This window comes from Cupressus sempervirens, chromosome 5, assembly GCF_028749045.1.
Source record: "Cupressus sempervirens isolate cs-2001-9-10 chromosome 5, ASM2874904v1, whole genome shotgun sequence".
Taxonomy (NCBI): Eukaryota; Viridiplantae; Streptophyta; class Pinopsida; order Cupressales; family Cupressaceae; genus Cupressus; species Cupressus sempervirens.
In genome coordinates, this window is record NC_143122.1 from 785,935,403 (window position 1) to 785,946,202 (window position 10,800).

The following is a 10,800-nucleotide window of genomic DNA, read 5'->3' on the forward strand; positions in this document are numbered from 1 at the left end:
TAGAGTCATCCTTGTGATCACAATAGTAAAGACTGGAAACCTCATTTGGTATCACAATAGGTGGGGAGACTCGAGACCCAAAAACTAGAACCTCATTGGTATCACAATTGGAGAAAATGGAACTGGAACCGAAACCGAAACCGAAACCCCTTCCTCCTCCTCTTGGAAATCCTTATAAAGAGAAGGATTGCTACAAGCTATACACGAGAGGATACTTGTCAAAATCTGGCTGGAAAATGATTACGAAGATATTTCATTTTATCATTCTTTGTTTTTCTAGACAAAACCAAGACAACGGCCACAAAATTGGCATGTTGACACTTGTTACATGAGTCCTCAATTTGGTTTGTCTGCCCTTGACCCAAAAACACAACATGCAATGGCATACGACTTCAAAGCCACGTTGGATTTGGACAATATGTACCTTATACATATATCAACAAATAATTACAAACCCATGAAGATGGAGACAAATCTCAGATTGAAATTTTCAATAAAGATTTTTATTAATTTCCTTGAAACTAATACATCAAATGTATGCAAGACTCATAATATACACAACAAACAACTGTATTAACTAACTGCTCAAAAGAAATTACAATTGTTGTTCATAACAAAGAAAATATGTTGAGGATGGTGGTATCACAACAATAAAACTAGAGTCATCCTTGTGATCACAGTAGTAAAGACTGGAAACCTCATTTGGTATCATATGGGGAGACTCGAGACCCAAAAACTAGAACCTCATTGGTATCACAGTTGTAGAAAATGGAACTAGAATTGGAACCAGAACCCCTTCCTCCTCATCCTGGAAATCTTTATAAATAAAGAGAAGGATTGCTACAAGCTATACATGAGAGGACACTTGTCAAAACCTAGCTGGAAAATGATTACAGAGATACTTCATTTTATCATTCTTTGTTTTTCTAGACAAAACCAGGACAACGACCGCAAAATTGGCATGGTGACACTTGTTATAGGAGTCCTCAATTTAATTTGGTTTTTCTACCCTTGACCCAACAACAAAACATGCAATGCCATACAACTTCAAAGCCAAGTTGCAACTGGACAATATGTACCTTATACATATATCAACAAAAAATTACAAACCTATGAAGATGGAGACAAATCTCAGATTGAAATTTTCAATAAAGCTTTTTATTAATTTCCTTGAAACTAATACATCAAATGTATGCAAGACTTAGAATATACACAACAAACAACTGTGTAAACTAACTACTCAAAAGAAATTACAATTCCTATTCATAACAGAGAAAATATGCTGAGGATGGTGATATCACAACAATAAAATTGGAGTCATCCTTGTGATCACAGTAGTAAAGACTGGAAACCTCATTTGGTATCACAACAGGTGGTGAGACTCTTGACCAAAAAAATGGAACCCAGAATTGAAACCCTTTCCTCCTCATCCTGGAAATCCTTATAAAGAGAAGGATTGCGACAAGCTATACATGAGAGGACACTTGTCAAATTCTGGTTGGAAAATGATTACAAAGATATTTCATTTTGATCATTCTTTGTTTTTCTAGACAAAACTAGGACAACGATAGCAAAATCGACATGTTGACACTTGCTTTAGGAGTCCTCAACTTAATTTGGTTTGTATTTTATTGCTTTAATCATGTATACCTTCAACTGCATTTGCCGACAAAGCCATAATATCTGCAACTGTGTCCCAGGACATTCATTTCTTTCTTGGCGATCGTTACATGAATATGATTTTATCTGATCTTCACCATATCCTTACTCCACCTGAGAATTAGATCTCCAATCAAAATTGTGCTGCTTCGAGCATCAAATTATCCTTCAACTGGTTGTTGACCTATGCCATGCTATGTTTCTGTATTTTAAAATCGAATATATCCACCACCCTAGGGTCAAACCCTGACTGATTGCCCATTTAAAGATATATGTTAGTGTCTGATTGGCTTGACTTGCCTCCTTTCTTTCCTTGCACTGTCACAACCCTCCTTGACTCTTTTTTCGATTGAGTGATATCAAATGAAAATCACTTGCTTTTATTTATCAATAATCCTTTGAAAAAAGAACTTTGGCTCTTGATGCGATGCTGCAAAGCCACAAACAAATCCATTTTGCTCCTTCACTACGGTAAAGCCCTTAACATCACTTCAAACTGTGAATGTGCGAAACCAATGAAAACTAACTGCTCTAACCAATCTCACAAGCTCACAGCCTAATCTTTGATTTTGCTCTAACTTTTTGCGATGTTGTAGTTGCATTGATTTTGACTACTTGAATAATCCTTTTCGCATCATCGCAACTTACAATTGATTGCATTTTCAAATGAGATATCAAATGAATTTATATTTGCTTTATCGATCGGATATCATAACTCATTTGAAAACTGGCCCTACCACCTTTGTCGAAATTCCATCCTTCCTGGAATATTGCACATGTTAGCCCCTTGCTTCCCCGCTTCCTTTAAACTTCGAACATCTTCAAAATGCAAGCAAGTGATAGCCCTAGATTTTTGATCATCTAACAGCTGAGAAAATGCATCTGCTTGATATCCACATCAGTACCTTTGACCTATCAAAAACTTGCCCTTTAACTAGCTCACTCTGACACTGTAATGCCACATCATCAAGATTATCCATATGGCATCTTGTCACACCTCCGCAATCCTAACCCATGGTTATCTTTAAACTCCAGTGGACATGTGAACCACTGCATTTTGCATCATCGCAACTGAAATCTAGGGTCAGCCTTAACTCTACGTGATCTTGTGACAAGGGTTAAAACTTAGCTCTTAGGCGACCTGTCGTAGCTTCGCAACTTAAACTTTTACCATTTCAAAACCTGGCGATCATGCGATACACATTTCTACTACTACTAGATGATCTTCTTGGCTTCACAACATAACAATGTCTTTGACCAAATTGCCCTACGATCATGTGAAAAACCCCATGTCTTAACCTTGATTGCCACTTTGCAACTTGACAACTTAACTCAACCTTAACCCTTGCAACCATGAGACAAGGGCATCGCACCTTCGCCACATTAACCTCAAGTTGTCCTTAATGCGGTCCGACCTTGCGATGACTATGAATTTTAATTGCCTGTTGAAGCCTTGAACTTGGGCCCATTGATACATGTGTCAGTACATCGCTTCCCTGCTTTGGCTAACTTTCGATCATCTTTAAAATGCGGGCAAGCAACATCTGTTGATCTGCCATCTAATCGACGACTCTGAAAAATATACAATTACTGCATAGAAACTGACAAGAGAGGGGTCCGTAGGGATAGATGTTAACTAGTCACATTCTCGCTTTCATTAAACTTTGCACATCTTTAAAATCCGGGGATATGCCCATCGTTGATGCTAGGAAATCTGATGATTAAGAAAATAACCATCTTTTAACCCCTTCGCACAGTTGCAACGTCAAAAGTAATTGCATTATTTAACCTGCGAAGCCACGACAACCACACCATAGTTATCATCCGCACAATTGCAACATAAAAATGTTTAATGCTAGAAGAAGCAACAACCATGCGATGAGCCTTGAAATCGGCTCTTTACACCACAAACCACTTAGTGAGCCTTAACTGCCGCAAAGTCGTGCACACCAAGGAAAAAAATAGTTTCGCATAGTAGCGCCTCCACAAATGATTAGCAGGAGAAATGGGATTATGTTGCGACCAAAGTAGTCACAACATCACAACTTGAAAAGCATGAAAGGGCAAGACATATATAATAAGGTAAGGGGCCAAAGCTTAGGGATATAAAATTATAAGCACGATTTTCATGTATCCCATTAGAAAGGTTAAAATGATAACCCAATGAAACAAAAGACAAGGCAAAGCCCTAAGGTTTGAATATGAATGACATGCTTTCTGAAATCCTAGGCAATTATAGGCATAGGAATCCCTGATTTTCATAGGTATTTTGCAAATTTTTTGGTAAGCAGAAAATTAAGCCAACAATGTCTTCAACCTCTATCTTAGCTCGCTCAATTAGATTCCATCTTTGTTGGGAGATAAAATCCAAACAACAATACCCACTTTCCCGAAATGCTGTCTGAAAGCTGTCTTTACCAAATATTCATAACTTTGTCTAGTCTTCATATTTCCATATGCGCTCTTAGTTGTAGCATCTAGACATACTCTAAAACATCTCTACAAGTGCGCATAAGCTGATCTTCCTCGAATTGCGCAACGCCAATCTCTGTTTGCTGTTCTGTCAATCTTCACAAAATAATGACATCAATGACAAACTTTGTCATGAATGCAACACATAACCACTGAATCATGCCTCCAACACTGATAGGATGCTCCCCCACAAAAATACCATCAACATTCATGAACCTTGGAAGGTGGCCCTTCTGCTGAATCCAACCATGCATGCCAGGGTTTGATCACATGATTATAAAATATGGGCCTCTCTCAATAAAATTATTTTAGGCCATGTTTGTAAAGACAACTAAGAAATAGCTGTTTATGGTAAGCACGATCTCGAGATCACCTTCAACCTACCCATGTGTGACGAATCCAGGCCCCAAATGCTCACAAAGAAGTGTGGTTTCCGAGGACATCACAGATCAATGCATGCCAACTCCAATAATCAACATCCTCCATAGCAGAAATTACCATGACCCAATGATCATGGCTGTGGAAGACTCCCCTGAATAAAAGGTATCAGACTGTGATGCATGCATGCTCGAGGAAGACCCAAGATGCACTTGCAGCTGGAAACCACTAGGCTATTGGAAACCCCCTGCATTCCGATCTGATCAGAAGATAAAAACGATAAGCTCACCCAAGACCAAACAACACCAAGCACCAACCTTGCCGTTAACGATTGAAGCTGAAACTAAATCAGAAAAAAAATTCTTGAACCCCACTCCAGTTGCCGGAAAAATGCTGCTCAACCCTTCGCAACCACCAAACACAACCCCTCTCCACAGAAAACGAACTCCTGCCTTCACACATGCAGCAACATCTTTACCCACATCCACTCCACAGAAACCGAAGACACTCCATGCAGGTAACGCAGCAACTAGGGCTCTGAAGTCCTAGCACAGAAAGGAGATGCCGTTGCAGAGCATTGAGCCATATATCCCGTTTCCAGTTTTTCAAATCTCTCCATTATTCATATAAGACCTAAATATAAACTGTATGTTTTCAAACAATAATAGTTTAAATTGTATAATTTTTACTACTGAAAATTATATATAACAAAGTGTACTCCCCTAAGACTTCAGATTTTCATTCAGACATGATATTATGTATGTGGACACCAATACGTAATACTTCTTATTGTTTATGTGGTGGGTATCCTTTGACACCCATCTTCAGGTAACTACTCCATTTGGATTCCTTTTCTTGATTATATTGGCCTCAAACCTGTCTAAAATTTTAATTATCTCCTCTATAGCATCTACTTTATATTTACAGTCAACATTTTTGTGAGCAGAACCAAAATCAGACTTAGACTTACTTCCACAGATCAAATCTTCTGTAATCTTAAACTCTACTCAATCTACAAGCTCCTTTTCCAATGCTCCCCATTCTTCCTGTAAGCCCTAAATATAAACAGCATCGTTTCAAAGTTATTCAAACACCAATAATTATATTTTTTACTGCTATCAAATACAAAAATTAAAGCACATTATCCAAGACTTCAGATTTTAGCAGTCAGACATAATCTCATGCAACTGGACACCTTCCTGTAATGCTTTTAATGTTGATGATTCAAGTCTCCTTTGAGATCCACCTTCATGGAAGATACAAGATTGATGATATCATGTTTTAGTAATAACCACGGTTGGAAACAATTTGAAAACGTGAAAAGGTTAAGATTCTGAGCACAACAATTTGTACAAATTTCAACATTCTCTATAGTAGTCTGTATATACAGTTTCTCAACTCTTTTAGATTGTTCAATCTGTAACAAACTATATTTACATTGCATCAGACTAAATTTGACTATTGTCATGGACAAAAACAATGTCCTCACTTTCTGATCACAGATTCAATTTTAACTACACATAATGTTAATATGGTAATTCCATCATGGCTCTACACATTAAGGAGATGGAAGACCACTACAAATATGGAATGGGAACCTAGTGTAAGGACAATTCTTGTACCAATAGCGAAAACTTACAATTTTAACAGCACGTTTAAAAGATCTGCTTATTACACGATTTTTGGAGTCTGGACATCCAGTGGACTTAAACTTAATGAATGAAGGTACTGTTGGATCAGGAATGGTCTCTACACTGCTGGCAAGCATCAGAACAACACGGGACATACAAGGCCTCATATGTTGAGCTTGAGTACAGAGAAGGGAAATGCGAATACACCTCAAAACCTCTTCTTTGGGATATGAATCACCCAAGACTGGATCAACTATTCCAATAGTACATCTTTTCTTATGCATTCTCCATGCCTGCACATAATAAACTCATTTAATATTCAAGATATGACTTTTGAGGACCTTTAGTACAAACTAATCTCAGTGCCTATAAATGTTTATTTATTTGTTAAGATTACTGTTGTGTGTGTCCAGTTTCAAAACAAAACTCTCTAAGATTTGCCTTATTATCTTGGTTCAAGATATTGAATAATAGGTTGTGAATCGAAGTGCAAATTTTGTTTTATCCTCTACTTCATCTAAGTTACACCCTCTACTGATTTGCTGCTTCCAAGATCTGCCAGCATAATTACTTTACCAATGTCCTACAACATTCTATTGTTTAAGCAAATAGAGTTTTATGATGGGTATTGACATGTTAAGATACAATGGCATAGTTCTCATAGTTAGGGAATAAAAAATGCATTTATACCAATTCCAAAAGGTTGTCCCTTGAGTTTGATCTTAGTGATAAATCTATGATCTTTCTCCCTGCAATGATTTCTAGAACGAGGATTCCAAAGCTGAAGATGTCAGCTTTCTCTGAGAGTTGTCCTTCCATCATGTACTCTGGAGCCATATACCCACTGTGGAAGAAATAGATATTAGAATTTGTTTAAAACTTTAAGTAACAATTAGAAACATCTTCACTCGTGTGGCAAACAAGTTCTACTGACAATTTTGGAAAACATTTAAACGAATGACTTAAGCTCTTCTCTATTATGTTAAAACAATTAAACCGAAGTCAATTGCTGTGGACTACTAAGCGATAACCAAGTTGTAACAGATGTGTTTCACAGTCATGAACTCTTTTCCTGGATCAACAATTCAAAGAATCCTCGGAAAACATCATGTTCAAATTCATCTAGTCCTATGACCTATCTTGCTCTTGTTATCGAGTTCCCAGCGTATGGGTCAGGGTCACATACAGGTAAGGCTTTGCTCATGAAGATCTAGATTCTATCCCCACCAATTACTGGTGTCTTTGCTCCTTATCAGATCTCCTGTAGACTGGTGGATTCATGTAAACTGAAAAAAGGAAAACAATTAAGTGTGCATAGTTTCTGGGTTCAACTGTGTAAGAGTTATTTACATCAACATTTCAAATCACATTCTATGATCCACCATCAGGATGGGAAAGCCATAGATGATAATTAAATCCAGAATCCAGAATACATGAGCACTTATTGTTATGGACTGTGGAAATCTAATGTATTAGGAAGGTGAGTATATTGCTGAAGGCCAGAGTTTGTCCTTTTAATTAAGGATCAAATTCAACAGGTACAAAGAAATGAATTCCATTATCACCAATTTTGTTTCTTTATACTGTAACAAGGCTTCTGTGTGGGTGTGTGTGAATAAATAAACCACAAAAAAATACTCTAACGTATGCTATACATGATATGGTCAATTACCATTCAAATCTTAAAACTTGGAAGAGCTCTATATAAGTAAATTTAATTTCTTTAAAGGTATCCTTGAAAAACTGAATAAAAAGGATTTATTTTCTTCAAAAGAAACTCCCAAACAATTTGCTCCGATAAAACCTAAAATCTTGAGTTGTTCACTTACAGAGTCCCCGCAATTTTTGTGCTGACATGAGTTTGACCATCTGGGAAGATCTTAGCCAACCCGAAGTCTGCAATTTTAGGACTCAGTTTGTCATCCAATAAAATATTGCTTATTTTTAAATCCCTGTGAATTATTCGCAATTGGGAGTCCTCATGGAGATAATTGAGTCCACGAGCTATCCCTTGTATTATACTATAGCGCTTTGGCCAATCCAGAAGTCTTCGCTTCTCAGGGTCTGTGTTCAACAGATTATGTTTGGTTAAACTGTCTGTAACAATCTTCTAAAGAAGCCAAAAAAACACTTAAATAGGCCCTAATGACCATCTTGACCTAAAGGATGTTCATCTCATCTTATCAACATAATTGAACTATTTAGACCTAAAAGAGGTTAGAAGTCACTTTGTTACTGTACACTTTGCATGTCAGAACAGTTATGACTTACCGAAAAGAATATGATCAAGGCTTTTGTTTGGGAGATATTCATAAACCAGCAGCCTTTCTTTCCCTTGAGCACAGCATCCGAGCAACTGTACAAGATTTCTGTGTTGTATTTTTCTGAGAGTGTTCACTTCATTGTAAAATGAACTTTCGTCTTGTCTGGAATTGATTGCCAATCTTTTAATTGCCAGCGTTCTTCCATCCAAGGTTTTTCCCTGTAACAGACTAAAAGATCATATACAGTTTTTCCCAAAGAAAAATGAAATATTTTCCTTCATTAAGCTTTAAACAAATCCAAAGTGACACAGCTGGCCATGGTTTGCCACCCACGTTTTGATTTTGGGAAAACTCAAAAGTAAGAGACACTTCTGTCCTCTCCACAAAGTTGCAAAATCACACCCATTTAAACATGCTTAGAATTAAATATGAAGGCTAATTGTAGTTCAGCAAACTAACTATAATAATGAGTAAAAGCTAGCAGCATATCAATTTAGCATGCTCTGGAGCATCGGTCCCTTATTGTTTTAGGGAAGTGGCTTCCTAGGATTTTAAATGTGTTCCCCAACGGTTTAAACACTAACTACTATTCTAGGAACAGTAACTCCAGCCCTATCAACAGTAAAACCCTAAACAGCTTCAGCGTGTATACTCAAAAAATTCCCCTGCCAACATAGGCAGCTAGTAAGTAGCAAGTTACAAAAAATAGAAAACGATTCACACAAATAGAGTAACCCTGAAAAATTGCACAATTCAGAACCTGGAAAGCGTGTAAATTGGTGAGCGTTGTCTGGCTTTAAGGAATTTGGCAAGGCAGATCTAGTGGAAGCTCAATGAGGAATTTGTGAAATTCATAATTCGAACACAACCCACGGAACAGATGGGCGCATATTTGCATATTTGCCATGCGAACTATTAGTTCTCTTCATATCGAAGAAACCCATAAAATAATTCTAGTCTAAGAAGGGAAGTAAGGCACCTTGTAGACTGACCCAAAGCCACCCTCCCCAAGCTTGTTCTCATTGCAGAAATTCCCCGTGGCCGTCGTTAAGGTCCCAAAGTCCAAGATGAACGTCTCCTCTTTAAGAATTTCATGGCTATGGTCCCCATCTGCAAGAGAATACTAATTCAATAGGCAGAGTAACAATGCTGTAGTCACAGTGTCAAATTCCCCCAAAACAGAAACATGTATTTAAATTCATAATTAAGCTCCAGATATCACAAAACATTATTCTAGGATATACTCTCGTACACTGAAAAAGTAGTAAGCACCAAGAACTTCCCTAGAGAAAGCCTTTAAGTACCTACTAAATAGTACCAAATTATCAATACAAGCACCATGCCGTTACCTCTTTCCTTCCATTTCAGCAAAATGGGTAGCCTGTAATTTTTCCCTAGTCTTTCAAAAATGAAGGAAGCAATGGCTGTTAGAACTGCAGTTGTAATGGCCCTTAAAAACATGCTTTGTAAATCGTTCAGACTGTCTCAGCTATGGCATATACAGGGTTCAATTATTCATACAAATGTCTGGCTAAGAAACATTAGAAAATACTCTTATGAAAGTCTTGGGATGGAATTGCTTGTTAGTTAAACTTCACCATCACATGACAGGTGACCAATTTCCTATTCATGAGAGAAATCTTGGTAATAGTAGAACCTTACGAGAACGGCCCAGAATCCATGAAGGTTGAAACGTGTCCATGATATTTGTTGTGGTATTAAAAGATACTATTTGAAAAGTTATGTCAAACTATTGAAGATGTAGTGTAAGCATCGCTTTCATTCGTTTGCTCTGCATCACTTTTTAAGTGGACTGAGCTTTCTAGGTTGTTTGATAAGATGGATTTCTATTTCAAACACAATATAATACGGAAAGTGGACTCCATCCCTCTTAAATGGGTTGAGCTTTTTCCCCTGCTGCGGGGATCGATTAGATAGATGTATGGAGGGAGATCTTTTATTTTTTATTAGTCCCTGTCAATGGAATAATGCGATTTCATATATCAAATAAAAATCTAATAAAAATTTGAAGGTATACTAATATTTGCAAAAGTTATCAATCAAATATAGAGTTAAATATTTTGTATTTTATATTTTAAATATATTTATTATTAGTTTTACGAGTTTTTATAATTTTGTTATTCATATGTAGATATTTTAATCAAATATAGAGTTAAATGTTTTATGTTTCTTATTTCAAATACATTTATTATTTAAAATAGTTTTTGAAAAAGAAGTCATATGAATTTATAAAGTTAAATGTTTTTAAAGTTGTATAATTTAAATATTTTAATAATAAATGTCTAATCAATATTACTTATCACAATTTCAAATATAAAGTTAAATATTTTATATTTTCTTATTTTAAATATATTTATTAGTTTTTCATTGATGTT

General features: G+C 36.5%; 1 protein-coding gene and 1 long non-coding RNA gene across 3 annotated transcripts; both read right to left on the reverse strand.

Moving 5' to 3' along the window:
- Window positions 1-3,892: 3,892 nt before the first annotated feature.
- Window positions 3,893-5,586, reverse strand: LOC149558282 (uncharacterized). The gene is made up of 2 exons (XR_016365007.1): window positions 5,480-5,586; window positions 3,893-5,142 (listed from the first exon to the last, which is right to left on the reverse strand). It is a non-coding gene; the product is annotated as an uncharacterized LOC149558282 (long non-coding RNA).
- Window positions 5,587-5,855: 269 nt separating this feature from the next.
- LOC149558283 (cysteine-rich receptor-like protein kinase 6) lies at window positions 5,856-9,933 on the reverse strand. Of its 2 annotated transcripts, none has more exons than XM_089832569.1 (6): window positions 9,754-9,933; window positions 9,384-9,514; window positions 8,412-8,622; window positions 7,970-8,204; window positions 6,831-6,984; window positions 5,856-6,433 (listed from the first exon to the last, which is right to left on the reverse strand). In XM_089832569.1, the coding sequence occupies exons 1-6, from the start codon at window positions 9,863-9,865 to the stop codon at window positions 6,068-6,070; spliced, it is 1,209 nt and encodes a 402-aa protein (XP_089688695.1). In that variant the 5' UTR covers window positions 9,866-9,933; the 3' UTR covers window positions 5,856-6,067. The 2 variants fall into 2 exon arrangements, with proteins under 2 accessions (XP_089688695.1, XP_089688696.1); XM_089832570.1 differs by having other exon boundaries at window positions 8,412-8,632.
- Window positions 9,934-10,800: the final 867 nt, after the last annotated feature.